Source organism: Pan paniscus, chromosome X (genome assembly GCF_029289425.2).
Source record: "Pan paniscus chromosome X, NHGRI_mPanPan1-v2.0_pri, whole genome shotgun sequence".
Taxonomy (NCBI): domain Eukaryota; kingdom Metazoa; phylum Chordata; class Mammalia; order Primates; family Hominidae; genus Pan; species Pan paniscus.
In genome coordinates, this window is record NC_073272.2 from 2,523,454 (window position 1) to 2,541,456 (window position 18,003).

General features: G+C 45.3%; 1 protein-coding gene across 11 annotated transcripts in view; it reads left to right on the plus strand.

Moving 5' to 3' along the window:
* XG (Xg glycoprotein (Xg blood group)) overlaps positions 1–18,003 on the plus strand; it is a 64,770-nt gene that overhangs the window by 29,908 nt on the left and 16,859 nt on the right. For 5 of the 11 annotated variants that reach the window (XM_063601866.1, XM_003814387.4, XM_003814386.4 and 2 more), the window contains 4 exons: positions 1,298–1,360; positions 8,850–8,912; positions 13,742–13,810; positions 16,513–16,563. In XM_063601866.1, the coding sequence (XP_063457936.1) occupies positions 1,298–1,360; positions 8,850–8,912; positions 13,742–13,810; positions 16,513–16,563 (246 nt within the window). Of the gene's footprint in view, positions 1–1,297; positions 1,361–8,849; positions 8,916–13,741; positions 13,811–16,512; positions 16,564–18,003 lie in introns of all 11 variants that reach the window. The other 6 variants (XM_063601865.1, XM_063601862.1, XM_063601861.1 and 3 more) reach the window with 3 other exon arrangements.

Consider the following 18,003-nt stretch of genomic DNA (forward strand, 5'->3'; position numbering starts at 1 on the left):
TGAAGCAAAGGCAGGAAGACTGGAAGCAGGGAGAGGGTTTTCAGGTCACAAACAGGTGAGAGACAAAACAGTTGCCTTCTTTTGAGTTTCTGATTAGCCTTTCCAAAGGAGGCGATCAGATACGAATCTGCCTCAGGGAGCAGAGGGGGGACTTTGAATAGAATGGGAGGCACGTTGGCCCTAAGCAGTTCCCAGCTGGACTTTTCCCTTTAGCTTAGTGACTTGGGGGCCCCGAGATTTATGTTCCTTTCACAGTGTATGAGTGAGAGCACTTGGAAACTGAGAGTGGAAGTGTCGCAGGCCAGGTCTCACTAACACAGGCCCCCACAACACCTGTTTCAGTATTGACTGAGTGGTTAAATATTAAAAGCCAGTGCCCCTATACAAAGGCTGGAATGTAACAAAAGCCCACCGAGAGTTTTTCCCAGGACTTTCCCGGGCCTTAAAGCATGACAAAATAATGAAGGAATTCTTAACAGGACCCATTTAGGATTAAACAACTTTTACTGGGGGTCTGCAGAAACTCCCCAGGCCTCCACAAACAAGTTTATTGGGGCTTTGAAGGAACTCTGCAAACCTCCTGGATTTAGCAGGAGACAACATGAGGGTAATCACCCCAGCACCTGGACCCATTAGATTAAGTCAATTCACTGAGGCTCCTGAGGAAGATCCTCAGGACTCAGACCTTAGTTATAGATTAAAAGAAGTTAATCACTTATGTCTTTAGATAAATGCACACACATATATCCACATAGCTTGGAAGGTATATAAGCTCTGGAAAACTATAATTTTGAGTTAGTCTGGTGATAATTTCCAGGCCTTCTCCCTGTAACAGGTTGCAGAAATAAAAACTCTCTTCCTCCCCAGTTCATCGGTGTTTCATTATCGGGCTGTGAGAAATAGCAGCCCAGTTGGGTCCGGGAACAGAAGGTTTGGTGTTATCTTCATCACAGGCACTGGACTGTCGGTAAATTTATTCCATGACAATTCTTCCTAGGTTTCTTTTTTATATTACTTGCTTCCGTCATGGCAGACAGCTACACTGGCTTCTTGCCATGAAAACGAACTTCTAGTAACAAAACGGAAACCTTTTTTTTTAAGTTTCAGGTTTCAAGGTTTTACTTCTATCTGCAAAGTGATTTTTAACCAGACAATGGCAATCTATAAACACACCGTGGGCAGCAGATGAGAACAAACTGCAAGGTCGATAGTCACGCTAATGTGCTTGTTTCTGCAGGCTGCTCCTAAGGCAAGGACAATTTTCTTTTCTAACGGTGCAATGTTGTTTCCTCCACAGATATCTACCCAAAGCCAAAACCACCTTACTACCCACAGCCCGAGAATCCCGACAGCGGTGGAAGTAAGAATCTGCAGGCCTGAAACTCTTTCTCAATCTGGTTTGATGATGTTTGCCTTTTTATTTACTAGCAGGTTTAGCCTGGTTGCATTTGAAATATGTGTGTAATAGCTCCCTTACTGGGAATGTAGTTTCATTCCTCACTGGGGGGAGCAAGAAAGTCCAATGGACAGAAACAATCTTATTTTCCCTTTGCTTTGACATCTAGAAACCACTAAGGTGTACTTGTCACCACCCAACTGGTTCACTTTGTTGGCTGCCTAGACAGGGCTGATTTATCAAGATAGGGGAATTGCAATGGAGAAAGAGTAATTCACGCAGAGCTGGCTCTAAGGGAGGCTAGAGTTTTATTATTAATCATTCAGTCTCTGGAACATCTGGGGATCAGGGTTGTTAAGGATAAGTTGGCAGGTAGGGGCTTGAGAAGTGGGGAGGGCTGATTGGTCAGGTTGGAGAGGGAACCATAGGGGGTTGAAGTGAGGTTTTCTTGCTGTTTTCTGTTCCTGGGTGGATGGCAGACCTGCTTGAGCCAGATTACCGGGCTGGGTGGTGCCAGCTGATCCATCCAGTGCAGGGGCTGCAAAATATCTCAAGCACTGATCTTAGGTTTTACAATAGTGATGTTACCCCCAGGAGAAACTTGGGGAGGTTCAGACTCTTGCAGCCAGAGGCTGCACGAGCCCTAAAGTGTAATTTCTAATCTTGTAGCTAATTTTTTGGTCCTGCAAAGGCAGACTGGTTCCCAGGCAAGAAGGGGGTCTTTTTGGGAAAGGGGCATTCTTAATTTTGTTTCAGAGTGAAACCATGAACTGAATTCCTTCCCAAGGCTAGTTTGGCCCACACCCAGGAAAGAACAAGGACAGCTTAAAGGTTAGAAGCAAGATGGAGTTGGTTAGGTCTGACCTCTTTCACTGTCATCATTTCCTCAGTCATAATTTTTGCAAAGGCAGTTTGATACTCAAAGGACACTTTGCATTATCATCACAGAAAGCTAATCAGGCTGAGAGACAAGTCCTTTTTCTCACTTGTTTTCAGTGCTCCAAATTCCTTTGGCTTAACCATTCCCAAACCCCCACGTGTGCTGTGCACTTTATGTGTTTTAGAGTTGGTTTCTCCATTTTTTCTAACATTTGGCAGACAGTTTTTTCCACAGATTTATTACACTCATCATTGAAAAATATGCAATTCAAAAAAAGAAAGAGAGTGAACGAGAGAGAGAAGAGTGGGGGAGGTGGGCATGGAGAGAGAAAGAGAAAGAGAAAAGGGGAAAGAAGAAAGGAAAAGATAGATTCTGGCCATTAAAGTTATCAGCAGTTCAACAACCTTAAAAACTTAAATGTTTGCCAGGCAGAGCAGCGTGAAGCTGGCTAAATCAAGAGGGGTTCTGGAAGCTTCCTGGTAGTTTGCTCTGGCTTTAAACTGTCACAGCTTAACAGCGTGTCCATTCATTGCAGACACGCACATCCAGATGGACAGAAATTATCTCCTCTTACAAGGAATCATTAAAAACAGAGAGCAAGACCCAAGGGAGGTGACACCCACTTGAAAAACTACACCTCAGGCTGGGCGTGGGGGCTCACGCCTGGAATCCCAGCACTTTGGGAGTCCGAGGCGGGCAGATCACCTGAAGTCAGGAGCTCGAGACCAGCCTGGCCAACATGGCGAAACCCTGTCTCTACCAAAAATACAAAAATTAGCTGGGCATGGTGGCATACGCCTATAATCCCAGCTACTTGGGAGGCTAAGACACGAGAATTGCTTGAACCCAGGAGAGGGAGGTTACAGTGAGCCAAGATTGCGCCACTGCACTCCAGCCGGGGAACAGAATGAGACTCTGTCTCGAAAAACCAAACCAAACCAAACCAAACAAAACCAAACAAAACCCCAAAACACCACCTCACCCTTAACTGCATTAGTTAAGCCAGCTAGTCTTTCTTTTTTCCCCCTCTTTCATGATGAAAATCCCAAACACCACCCACCTTTTTCTCCTGCTATTTCCTCCTAGTCTTTTAAAAACCATTGTCCTGCGGATCATGGCTATGTTGCAAGGCACTCATGGGAATTCCACAGGGAACGTGTTTCTTGCTGAAACATACTTGGGAAACGCCCAGTTAAACAGACTGCCGTGGGCTTCCCTCCCAGAGAATTCATCAGGACTTAAAATGCGTGGCTGGGCATGGTGGGTCACGTCTGTAATCCCAGTACTTTGGTAGACCGAGGCTGGTGGATCACCTGAGGTCAGGAGTTCAAGGCCAGCCTGGCCAACATGGTGAAACCCCATCTCTACTAAAAATACAAAAATCAGTCGTGGCCTGTAGTCCCAGCAACTCGAGAGGCTGAGGCATGAGAATCGCTTGAACCTGGGAGGCAGAGGTTGTAGCAAGCTGAGATGGCGCCACTGCACTCCAGGCTGGGCAACAGAGCGAGACTCCGTTTCAAAAAAAAAAAAAAAAGAATAAGAAAAAAAAAAAACTTAAAATGCGAGATCCTTTAAGATGGGCCATCTTCAGAGTGTGAACACTCAGCCCCTCCCACAGCAAAGTGATTCATGAACCCCAATAGGAGGAGGAGTGGGGGAAGAGAGGCTCAGGCTGGGGAGGTGACCCCGCATGACTCAAGCCTCAATCTCCTGATGCTTGTCCCAACAAAGAGGAGGCTTCCTTTCCGACTTTGGTTTTTCATGTTGTGCTTAAATCCAGCCACGCTGATGCCTTTAACATGGCAGTCCTGAATTATTAATCAATACTGTGTGAATCCAAAATATCTGAGACAGGTCTCAATCAGTTTACAAAGTTTATTTTGCCAAGGTTAAGGACGTGCCCGTGACACAGCCTCAGGAGGTCCTGATGACAAGTGCTCAAAGTTGTCAGGACACAGCTTAGTTTTACACATTTTAGGGAGACAGGAGATATCAATCAATATGTATAAGAAGTACATTGGTTTGATCTGGAAATGCGGGACAACTGGAAGCAGGGGCTTCCAGGTCACAGGAAGATACGAGACAACTAGTTGCATTCTTCTAAGTCCTTGATCGGCCTTTTACTGAAAACTCAATTTACATGTGAGACAGGGCAAAGGAATAGTACTTATGCCTCAGTCTGGCCCAGTGAATCTGCATTTTTCATCAACAATAGGGCAGAGGAAGCAATCAGACATGCATTTGTCTCAGGGGAGCAGAGGGGATGACTTTCTGTCCCACACCTGTGAAGATGAGCTGTCGGTGTACATTGCCAGGGTGAAATTCCACAGAACTGTTTTAGGGTAAACAAAACAGTTTACTTTCCTCAGATTGTGAGGACAGTACGTAGCTTTTAAAAAACTTAAAAAAATTTTTTTGTAGCTATCTTATTTGGAAAGAAAATGGGAGGCAGGTCTGACTAACTTTTTTTTTCCAGCTTGACTTTTCCCTTGGCTTAATGATTTTGGGGTCCCAAGATTTATTTTCCTTTCACAATTGAACGTGAGAACATGGAGTATTTAACACAGGAAATGAGCAAATTTAACGTACACACCCAAGGAAAAGGAAAAATGAAGCTGGTTGGAAGTTAATTATGGATAGTGTGGTATATGAGCAGAAATTCCCCTTAACCAGTGTTCTTGCCCAGGCTAGCCCAAATGAGCCCAGGCTAGCCTAGATTCCCAAGTGTGTATCTTGAGAACGAGGAAGAGCCCTAGAAAACAATGTGTAACGTCCCTCCAAGATGGGGTGTTCTGGAACAATCCCTCAGACAACGAAGGCAATTGTTGATGGGCAACATTGGGAAGACCCCAGAGATGGAATGTCCTAGGCCTTTCCATGTTCTCTTTCTCATTCTCCCTCCATTGACTTGATAGGTGGCTGGGGGATTTATAAGTATTTACCACACACCAGCCAGCTTTCTCCAGATGGCTCCAGGCATGCTTGGAGCCCAGTGGTCTCTTTCCCTTAGAATTTGATCTGGAGGAACCCAAAATTCTCTCTGTGTCCTTTGAAATTCAGCACATTTTTCTTGGCTTCCATGAGCTCCTGTGGCATTTCTCAGGCCAGCTGTTGACTCTGCTTCCTATGTCTGTGCTTGTCCCTTTGAGAGATGTCAGCATTGCTCACCGATTCTTTTCTCTGACCCCAGCAGCTCCTATCCATGTTGTCTTTTTTTTTTTTTTTTTTTTTTTCAGACAGAGTCTCACTCTATTGCTCAGGCTGGAGTGCAATGGCACGATGGCATGATCTTGGCTCACTGCAACCTCCGCCTCCTGGGTTCAAGCAATTCTCCTGCCTTAGCCTCCCGAGTAACTGGGATTACAGGCGTGCAACACCACACCCGGCTAATTTTTGTACTTTTAGCAGAGACAGGGTTTCACCATGTTGGCCAGGCTGGTCTCAAACTCCTGACCTCAGGTGATCTGCCCGCCTTGGCCTCCCAAAATGCTGGGATTACAGGTGTGAGCCACTGTGCCTGTCCCCATGTTGTCTTGAAAGTAACAAGACAGGCACGGATTCTTTCTGATGCAAGCTGTTATGGGATGAATTATGTCTCCCCCCAGTTTCCTCAGAATGTGACTGTCTGTGGAGATGGGGCCTTTAAGAAGGAGATAAATGTAAAATGAGGTCGCTAGGGTGGGTCCTGATCCAATAGGACTAGTATCCTAATAAGAAGAGATGAGGACTTAGACACACACAGAGGAAAGATTATATGAAGACACAGGGAGAAGATGGCATCTACAAGCCCAGGAGAGAGGCCTTAGGAGGAACCAGCCCAGACTATATCTTGATCTCACACTCCCAGCCTCCAGGACTGTGGGAGAATCAATGTCTGTTGTTTACAAGCCACCCAGTCTATGGTATTCTGTGACAGCAGCCTGAGATGGACTAAGACACCTCATAAGAAAAGGAGATGAGGACACACACACACACACATAGGGACAACCCTGTGAGGACACAGGTAGAAGACGGCGTCTCCAAGCCCAGGAGAGAGGCCTCAGGAGGAACCAGCCCTGCCCATACCTGGATCTCAGACTTCCAGCCTCCAGGACTGTGGGAGAATCAATGTCTGTTGTTTATAAGCCACCCAGTCTTGGTATTCTGTGATAGCAGCCTGAAATGGACTAAGACATCTCATAAGAAGAGGAGATGAGGACACAGACACACACAGAGGGACGACCCTGTGAGGACACAGGGAGAAGATGGTGTCTACAAGCCAAGGAGAGAGGCCTCAGGAGTAAGCCCAGGAATCAATGCAGTTGGAGGTTCTGTGTGTGAATGGAGGAGGGAAGCTCACAGATGAAGGCGTTTTGAGGGAGGACTGACCTTACAGTGAGGTACCCAGAGACTTCCTGAACCAAGCCACGAATATGCAGCTCGTGCTCCGGGCAGTGCCTTCTGGCCTGGAAACCAAAGCTCCCTTGTGTCCAGTCCCCACTCCTCTGTTTGGCCCCCAAGTTTCCATAATCCCCCACAGTTGTATCATTTTAGAGACCTCAAAAGAGAGTCTAGGCTGGGCGTGGTGGCTCGTGCCTGTAATCCCAGCCCTTTCAGAGGCCGACGTGGGTGGATCACCTGAAGTCAGGATTTCAAGACCAGCCTGGCCAACATGGTGAAACCCTGTCTCTACTAAAAATACAAAAATTAGCTGGGCATGCTGGTGTATACCTGTAATCCCAGCTACTTGGGAGGCTGATGCCAGAGAATCGCTTGAACCCAGGAGGCGGAGGTTGCAGGGAGCCGAGATCGTGCCACTGCACTCCAGCCTGGGCAACAACAGCAAAACTCCTTCTCAAAAAAAAAAAAAGAGAGTCTAGGCAGGGCATGGTGGTCCATGCCTGTAGTCCTAGCTATACTCAGGAGGCTGAGGTAGGAGGATCACTTGAGCCCAGGAGGTGGAGGCTGCAGTGAGCTATGATTCACCACTGCACTCCAGCCTGGGCAACAGAGCAACACCCTGTCTCAAGAGAGAGAGAAAGGGAAAGAGAGAGAGACTATTCTGGGAAGTGAAAAACTAGTCATTCTCAGCCCAGATTTGCAGTGTTCTGAGACGTCTGTCCTGAGGAAGGACTTTGAGAACAGCATCCTTGCCTTTTTTGTGAATTAAAGTAATTTCACTCTTGAACCAATGTGGATAAGCACTTGCCAGGTACCAGGAATATAAAATGGGTACAGAAAATAAAGTTTCTAGTCCAGCGACAAAAAGGTGCTGAAGATACAGACTCATGTTGTACAAAGAGCTTGCACTGATTATTTCATTTCGGCTGCTTGAATAGGGTCCAAGGACATTTAAGCTGAGACAGGAGGGACGAGCTAATTAATGCTTTTCCAGATGACAAATGGATTCTTCAAATATTTAGGGAGAGTGTAAAGTGATGGACAGGGAACAGGAGGGGTCATGACAGAAGGAATGCCACCTGCAAAAGTCCTGGGGCAGGGCTGGGCACGGTGGCTCATGCCTGTAATCCCAACACTTTGGGAGGCCAAGGTGGGCAGATCACCTGAGGTCAGAAGTTCGAGACCAGCCTGGGCAACATAGTGAAATCCCATCTCTACTAAAAATACAAAAATTGGCCAGGCGTGGTGGCACACACCTGTAATCTCAGCTACTCGGGAGGCTGAGGCAGGAGAATTGTTTGAACCCAGGAGGCAGAGGTTGCCGTGAGCTGAGATCACGCCACTGCACTCCAGCCTGGGCGACAAAAGCGAAACTCCGTCTTAAAAAAAAAAAAGTCCTAGGGCAGAAAGCTCATGGTAAACTTGAGGAACATGCAAAAGTCGTTGCAAAAAGTTTTAAGAAATTCAAATGAAGCCAGGCTCAGCGTGGCTCATGCCTATGATGATTCCAGCTCTTTGGGAAGGCAAGACAGGACGATTGCTTAAGAACAGGAATTTGAGACCAACCTGGGCAACATAGCAAGACCTTGTCTCTACACAAATTTTAAAAATTAGCCAACTATGGTGGTATGCACCTGTAGACTGAGCTACATGGACGGCTGAGGTGGGAGGATTGTTTGAGCCTCGGAACTCGAGGCTGCGGGGAGCTATGATCGCACCACTGCACTGCAGCCTGGGCAACAGAGCAAGACCCTGTCTCAAAACAACAACAACGCAAATTCAAATGAAAGGGTGTAACTCAAGCAAGATGGAAATACAACGCACTATCAAAAGATCAGATGTTTCATCCTCACATTTATAGAAGTGACTGACTTCTGTAAATGGTGCTGGCATCTGTAGTAGCCCCAAACAGGGAAAGGTCAACAACGCACTTTCTGCCCTGTTAATTTCAGAGAGCCCTGGACTTCTTGCGAAAGCACCGGCGGTGTACGTTTAGGGTACAAAAATAAAAGTTTTTGTTTTTTCATTGTAAGCTCTGAGGTGGTATTATGAATGTTGTCTACATGATTAATAAGCTCCGTAAAAGCAATGGGCAGTAACATCTTTTCTGTACTTTGGCATTCTTATTTATAGATGGTATCTACCTGAAAGATGTCATTATTTTTCTGAAATCATACTGTTGTTTTCCAACAGATATCTACCCAAGGCCAAAGCCACGCCCTCAACCCCAGCCTGGCAATTCCGGCAACAGTGGAGGTAATGAGTATTTATTTATTTATTTTTATTTTATTTTATTTCATTTTATTTTATTTTATTTTACTATTTTATTTGATTCTATGTTATTTTACTTTATTTTACCATTTTATTTGATTCTATGTTATTTTACTTTATTTTATCTGATTCTATGTTATTTTACTCTTTTATTTTATTATTTATTTTGGAGACAGGGTCTCGCTCTGTTGCCCTGGCCAGAGTGAAGTGATGTAATCGCAGCCTCGAACTCCTGGGCTCAAGCAATCTTCCTCCCTCAGCCTTTCAAGTAGTTAGGACTACAGATGTGCACCACCTATATTTCACCACCTATATTGGCTATATTTCAAATTTTTTGCAGAGACAGGATCTTGCTGTGTTCTTCAGGCTCTTCTTGAACTCCCGGCCTCAAGCAATCCTCTGCCTCAGCCTCCCAAAATGCTGGGATTACAGGCACCAGCTATTGTGGCCCAGCCTGGTAATCAGTATTAAAGTCCATTTTAGAAGTGTTTGGGGCCAGGCACAGTGGCTCATGCCTGTAATCCCAGCACTTTGGGAAGCCGAGGTGGGCGGATCACTTGAGGTCAGGAGTTTGACACCAGCCTGAGCAATATGATGAAACCCTGTCTCTACTAAAAATACAAATATTCGCCGGGCGTGGTGGTACATGCCTGTAATCCAGCTACTCAGGAGGATGAAGCAGGAGACTCGCTTGAACCCGCAAAGCGAAGGCTGCTGTGAGCTAAGATCACGCCGCAGCACTCCAGCCTGGGAGAGAGAGCGAGACCCTGTCTCAAAAGGAAAAAAAAAAAAAAAAAAGAAGTGCTTCATGCCTGTAATCCCAGCACTTTGGGAGGCCGAGGTCTCCTCAGGCAGATCACCTGAGGTCAGGAGTTTGAAACCAGCGGCCAACATGGTGAACCCCTGTTTCTACTAAAAATACAAAATTAGCTGGGCAGAGTGACGCGTGCCTGTCATCTCAGCTACTGGGGAGGCTGAGGCAGGAGAATCACTTGAACCCAGGAGGCGGAGGTTGCCTTGAGCCAAGATTGTGCCAATGCACAATCTATCTAGGTGATAGAGTGAGACTGTCTCAAAAAAAGGCGGGGGGGTGGTTGGATACAAGTATTATTTAATGACTTAAAAATTCTCATCTCCATGGTGAAAGACCAATTGCTTTTGAAATGCACAGACATTGTTTTGCGAGGAGTTCAGTTCTACTATCCACCAGCACCTGGGGATTACATTTAGTTGATAGTAAATAAATTTAAATGTTTTTGATGACATTGACTGAAAAATACCATGCACACTAAGACATTTCAAGTTATGATGGAGGAAGGCAATTTTTTCTTGTTTTTTTTTTTTGTTGGTCTGTGTTCTACTCACTTATTCTTCCCTCTGCAAGAGTTATCTGCGGCCACTTTGCCTGTGTTCCTACAGCACTTCCCATCTCCGCCTTGGCAATTGTGTCTCACGAACGTGAGACACTCAGGAAAGAGACGCTGGTCTGTAAAGTTGGAAGAGTCTCGGCGATTCCATTGGTGGGGCCAATGTGTGCAGATTGGGGAAGCTAAGATACACTGGGTGTCTTCCTCTCTCCACCTGCTTTAACCATTGGGAGTTCCGCTGATTGTGATTGTTTCAGGACGTTGCTTGGATGTTGTCATATTCCTAGGGTTCAAGGCACTCTTCGTGAAATCCAAGGAAACAAGCTTTGGGTATGTCCCAGTGCCTTTTCCCTTGGGTCTTGCAACTGAAGAATTGTGTTTCTTCCCTGGAAAAACGAACACACTTTTGCCCACTCACCCACCTCCTGCAAGTCTCCAAAACCACAGCGTTGTATCCTAGACTATGTTCCCCCAGTACGTGGTTCCTTCCTCTGCATTCCCGTACTCCATACTGCTTGATATGTTCTTACATGCAACGCCGTGCAATTGTGTTTAGTTGATTCCTGTGAATTAGAATGAGAACTCTACATGGGCATGGATTTTTGCCTTTCATTCACTGCTGCATTCCCTAGTCTGGAAAGCTGTGCCTGGCACACAATGAGTCCTAGGTGAAGGTCAGTGAAGTCATTAATGCTTGAGTCCCAACAGGCAAACAGCTGGATTCATGAATGAAAGACTTACCGCTACATCCCTTCATCAGGGTGTATAGCGTCAACTCCATTTCCTGGAAAGCTCTACAGTTCTTCCTCCTCAAAAGGCTCTGGTCTTGTGATTCATAGCATTCGTCCACCAAGACGTGAACAAGGGATCTTTATGTCAGAGGTTCCCTGTTCAAAGCTGTTTTAGAGGCCAGGCGTGGTGGCTCATTCAGGTAATCCCAGCACTTTGGGAGGCCGAAGTGGGAAGACCACTTGAGGTCAGGAGTTCGAGACCAGCCTGGCCAACATGGTGAAACCCCATCTCCATTAAAATACAAAAATTAGCCAGGCATGGTGGCATGTACCTGTAATCACAACCACTTGAGAGGCTGAGGCAGGAGAATCACTTGAACCTGGGAGGCAGAGTTCAGTTGGAGTTGCAGTGAGCCGAGATCATGCCATTGCACTCCAGCCTGGGCGACAGAACGAGACTCCATCTCAAAAACAGTAAAAATAAAAAAGCTGTTTTAGGAAACATCCCTTTTTTATTATTTTTTCTTTGAGGCAGGGACTTGCTTGGTTGCCTAGGCTGAAATGCAGTGGCGGGATCACAGCTCACTGCAGCCTCCACCTCCTGGGCTCAAGCAATCCTCCGACTTTAGCCTCCTGAATAGCTGGGACTACAGACACACAGCACTCCACCTGGCTAATTTTTTTTTTTCTTTTTCTTTTTCTTTCTTTTTCTTTTTCTTTGTGTGTGTGTGTGTGTGTGTGTGTGTGTGTGTGTATGTGTGTGTGTTGGGACAGGGTTTCCCTCTGTTGCCAAGGCTGGTCACAAACTCCTGGCCTTAAGTGACCCTCCTGCCTTGACCTCTCAAAGTGCTGGGATTACAGATGTGAGCCACTGAGCCCAGCCCTAGGAAACAGCCTCTTAAGCCAAGTGCAATGACTCTTGAACTCCCCAGAGCCTCTGTGCATGCCACCTCGACTTCAACTTCACAGATGTATGCAACTGCGGGATCAGGTTAGGGGCACTCACTTACCGGCAGTCCCAAAGTTCTGGAGAGTCTGTGCTGAGGGAATGGTCCATGTTAAAGCAAAGCAGAACAACCACTCTGCCTTTTGTATTTTATATTTGTTTTTTTTTTGAAACAGGGTCTCTCTGTGTCACTCAGGCTGGAATGCAGTGGTGCGATCATAGCTAACTGCAGCCTCCAGTTCCTGGGCTCAAGTGATCCTCCTGGCAGATGGGACTACAGGCGCACACCACCAAGCCCAGATAATTTTTTGTATTTTTTGTAGAGACAGGGGGTCTCACTATGTTGCCCAGACTGGTCTCCAACTCCTGGCCTCAAGCAATCCTCCCGCCTCCACCTCCCAAAGTGCTGGGTTGCACCCGGCTTGCATTTCACACGTTTAATAAACCCAATCAGCATGTTTCCTACCCCCTAGAGTGACAATGGTGCACATTAGCATGGATTTCTTATAGATCAAGACCAAAGACCTAATTACTTATCTATAGACCAATCTTGGAGAGGAAAGGCAGACTCCAAGGCTTAATTCGGGGTCTAGAACCATAGAAGGAAGGTCTCCTTGGATCTCATTTGAGCCTGAAGTAGCTCAGTCTATGACAGACACCATCAGAGGGCAGAGGCACAGGTGAACGCAGCAGTCGGAACTTTGTCAGGGCAGCAAAGGACGTCTTAGGAAATGAGGCTTGCAAAGCAGCCTTGGGTTATTGAGAAAGCTCTCTCAGGGTGGATTCTCAGGGCTCTGGGATCTTCTCTGTCTTGCAGGTACCTCTTTGTTTTTTGGGAGGAAGCAGGTAGGTCTCATGTGTCAGGGCAGTAAGGAGCAGGAACGAATGGATGAAACAAATCTGTTGGGGTGGGTAGTGGCTGTGCTCTGGGGAGCCAAGAGAGAGACAGGGGGATGGTGCTGGTTTCAGACAAGATAGTTGAGCAGGAACTTGAAAGAGAAAAGGAGAGTGGATTGTGGGGACCTGAGAAGCTGCAATTCTCCCTGGGGAATTGGCCACTGCCAACGTGAGGGGTGGGGTTAGGAGCATGCGTATGGTGATGGAGAAGCCTGGGGGAGGTGCCTGGTTGATGGGGCAAGAGGAGCCATCTGGGGAGAAGGAAAAGCCTGGAGTCTCCTTCCGGGCTTGCTTAAGGACTAGGGAGGGGCAGGATATGAGATGATGTTGGAGGATTCTGAGCAGGGGATGGGCCTAGGTGGGAGGTGGGGCAGAAGGAGAGCTGGACGAGGACATGGTGAGAGGTGATGTTGGCTCATCCAGGAAGGACGGCCAGGAGGAAGCAGAGGGAAAGGGGCATGCAAAGATCCAGAGGCAGGAGCAACAGGGAACATCCAGGGAGGGAGGGAAGGGCAGGAGATTTGGAGACGGGGCACCCTGAGAGAGGGATCCAGGCAGCAGGCAGACACGACAGCCTGAGCTTCACCCCAGCTCACGGTTGGCCCTGGGAGGGCTTTGAGCAGAAGAGGGGCAAACATCAGCAATATGAGGCCACACTGCAGACGTTCTGGGCCCTGCACACGCCTCCTTGCAGGCAAGGCGGCCAGCCCACAAGGTAATTTAATTCCTGGTGCCTGTGGGCGTCCTGCAAAGAGCCAGTTGGCGTCGGAACGCTCTTCTCCAAAACCTGTCCCAGTGCCCCCAGCGCAGACCTGGTGTGAAGGGGAACTTTGGAGAGGTCTCATTAGCAATGCCACGTGCTCTGCCCCACAGGTTACTTCAATGATGTGGACCGTGATGACGGACGCTACCCGCCCAGGCCCAGGCCGCGGCCGCCTGCAGGTAGGTGCCGAGCCTCCCCAGATGCGACACATTGAATTTGCACAGAGAGGGTGGGATGAGAGGCCTGAAGTTGGGGATGAGAGAGCTGAGGTTGGGGCAAAGTTGGTGACGAGTAGACGATAAGCTGGTGCAGGGGATGACAGAGAAGGCCCCGTGGCCGCATCAGTGGGGTTTGCGGTCTGGGCATCTGTCCGCCTCTCCAGGCTGGTGGACTGGATGGAAACAAAATGAACAGGCAGAACTGGAGGGTCCACTGAAACACTTGTGGTCATTTCTGTTTAGACTTGTATATGTGTAAGTGTGGGTGTACATGTCCAGACACACCTTTATATATCTGCATGCTTATCAATCTTCATTTGTGTGTATATAAATGTTTATGTATCTTTATATTTGTGTGTATATATGCTTTTAAATATATATAAATACATTTACATATGTAGGTATACGGTTTTTTTCATGTGTGTATATACATGCTTTTGTATATATACAGTACGTGGATACCTTTCTATGTTTTTATAGATGTATATCCTGACCTTATATATGTCCTTATATATATCTTTACATAGGTACATGTTTTATATGTGTATATATATCTTTATATTTATATGCAGATATATGCTTTTTATATATATTTATGTATTTATATGTATATCTTTTAATATATCTTTTTAAAAATATATCTTCATGTATACCTTTAAATACATATACATTTTATATACATTTTTATATTTTATGTGTATGTTATATAAATATATATCTTTACATATATAATTAAATATATGCCTTTATTTATATACATCTTTATATATGTACATATATACCTTTACACGTATGTGCTTTTATTTATATATGTATATATTTATATATACACTTTTATATATACATATGTGTATATCTTTATATGTGTGTATAAATGCCTTTATATATGTACACATATACCTTTATGTGTATATACTTTTATATGTGTTATATATGTACACACAACTTTATATATACATGTGTATATATCTTTATATAGGTATATAAATGTCTTTAAATATGTATATACATATCTTTTTTATTTATTTATTTTTTTTTGAGACAGAGTCTCGCTCTGTCGCCCAGGCTGGAGAGCAGTGGCACAATTTTGGCTCACTGCAACCTCTGCCTCCCGGGTTCAAGTGATGCTCTGCCTCAGCCTCCTGAGTAGCTGGGATTACAGGCGCCTGCCAGCACGCCTGGCTAATTTTTGTATTTTTAGTAGAGACGGGGTTTCACCATTTTGGCCAGGCTGGTCCTGAACTCCTGACCTCATGATCCACCTGCCTCAGCCTCTCAAAGCGTTGGGATTACAGGCGTGAGCCACTGTACCTGGTCTATATGTATATCTTCTAATGTATCTTTATATATATCTTTAATATATCTTTATATACATGTACATTTTATATACTTTTTATATTTTATGTATATGTTATATAAATATATACATTTATACATATATAATTGTATACCTTTACTTATATATCTTTATATGTACATATATACCTATATATGCTTTTATATATGTATGTGTACATTTATATATACACTTTTATATATGCATATGTATATGTCTTTATGTGTATAAATATCTTCATAAATATGTTTATATATCTATATATAACCTTTATATATGTATAAATATCTTATATAAATATATATTTTATGTGTATATATGCATTATTTGTATAAACACATATTTGTAAATGTCTTTCCATATATATGCATATATAGCTTACATATGTTTCTATACTGTTATATATAGGTGTATACCTTTACATATGTATGCATACTGTTTTATATATGTGTATATAGGTCCCTTCATGTATATATGTATATACATTTAGGTATGTGTGTGTGTGTGTGTGTGTGTATATATACACCTTTATATATGTACATTTATCTTTATACACACAGACATATATAAACACTTCTAATATAAAGTTTTCTCTAATTGGAGGTGAATGTCTATCAATAATCTTTCATATAGAAATACAAGTACAGACTATAGGAGACAGATGCATACAACATTGGGCTGAAGAGTGTGATGTTTGAGGCTTTATTTTCAAGCATGTGAGGTTTCTGGCCTGTTTAGTTCTGCAATTTTATTTTAGAAGACATAAAGGACTTGTCCCAGGTATTTTGCAAAGCTGGACCTGCATCTTTCGGACAACCAGATTGCATCCAGTCATCTTTTCTGCCGTGTTTACTTGCAATAAATAAAGAGCGCTGTCTTAGAATTTATTACAATAACAATCAGGAATAAACTAAAAATTACTAGTTATTTTTGAAAGGAGAAACTGAGAACATTTACGATTGAGACCATCTGCTGGAAGGTCCTTCTAATCCGGCGTCGGGGTGGCTGATCTCATATCAGTTTCTCGGCAGGAAGCGGGTGCGCCTGCGTGAATTTGGAGTCCCCAGGGTAAATGTTAGTCCCGTGACGGCAAAGTGTTTTGATAGCCAGAGCTCAGTGTTGGCATGAGTTTTCCCACGGGGAAGAGGAAGCTTTGGTGGGGCCACCCTTGACTCTCCCCTGCTGGTCACTCTTTGGAGCTCTCTTGGCAGTGACACGTTCACACGACTTGTTGCCATTCCCAATGAGCTGGACAGACCAACACCTGCAGGAAACCCCACGCTCGGACACCTGAACATCCCTCAACTCTACCTTCTCTGTCTAACAGGAGGTGGCGGTGGTGGCTACTCCAGTTATGGCAACTCCGACAACACGCACGGTACCCCTACATCTGGGCATGCGGTGGTGGGTGGAGGGTGGGAGGGGTCGTCTTTCTAGGGCTCCTGGTTGCACTCTGCCCTGGGCCTTCTACCTGGAGTCTTTGGTGAGTAGGGTACTGTGTGCTGGTGCCTGTCTTCTGAGAATCTGTCTGTGCTGGGCCGTTCCGCTTCTGTTCCCCAGGAGGGTGGGTGCAGCCACACATACACACACGCATACACACACACACACACACACACACACCCCTTTAGGTAAAAGTAAACAGAGCAAAGAACTATACAACTAATGAGAGAGAGAGAGCATCCAACAAACTGGAAATTCTTTAGGGGCGCAGCTCGCTTACTTCAAACAGAATAGAAAACACTTTCAATGGCTGGGCGCGGTGGCTCATGCCTGTCATCCCAGCACTTTGGGAGGCTGAGGTGGGAGGATTGCTTGAGCCCAGGAGTTTGAGACCAGCCTGGACAACATGGAAAAACCCTGTCTCTACAAAAAATACATATATGTAAAAATTAGCCAGGCATGGTGGCATGTGCCTGTAGTTCCAGCTACTCAGGAGGCAGAGGTGGGAGGATCACTTGAGCCCAGGAGGTCGAGGCTTCAGTGAGCAGACAGAGATAAGATCGTGCCACTGCACTCCAGCTTGGGTGACAGACTGAGATCCTGTCTCAAAGAAAAAGAAAAGAAAAGAAAAGAAAAAAAGCAAGAGAACTCTTTTGGTCGGCGGTTATGCCCAGAGTGAAAGCCGTGTTCTACAGAAGCCATAAACAGGCTCTTGGCTTGGTTGAGTTTTTCTCATGGAGACCAGGGGACCTTGAAACCCTCGGATCCTCTCTGGTTTGGAAAACGACTGAAGCAAAACGTCATCACTGAGAAAGAAAACAATAACAAAACACTCTGTAGGTTGATTTTAAACCATCATCTCCATTTTAACATTTTCCCTTTGTTAAGAGTTTTGTACACCTTCAATGAATTGAGTAACCATCTTTTCTTTTCTTTTCTTTTTTTTTTTTGAGACAGAGTTTCACTTGTTGCCCAGGCTGGAGTGCAGTGGTGTGATCTCTGCTCACTGCAACCTTGGCCTCCCGGGTTCAAGTGATTCTCCTGCCTCAGCCTCCCAAGTAGCTGGGATTACAAGCATGTGCCACTACACCGGGCTCATTTTTGTTTTTTTAGTAGAGACAGGGTTTCACCATGTTGGTCAGATTGGTCTTGAACTCTTGACCTCAGGTGATCCATCTGCCTCAGCCTCCCAAAGTGCTGGGATTACAGGCATGAGCCACTACACCTGGCTAATTTTTGTATTTTTAGTACAGATGGGGTTTCACCATGTTGGTCAGGCTGGTCTTGAACTCCTGACCTCAGGTGATCCGCCCTCTTCAGCCTCCCATAGTGCTGGGATTACAGACGTGAGCCACCATGCCCGGCCTTGAGTAACCAT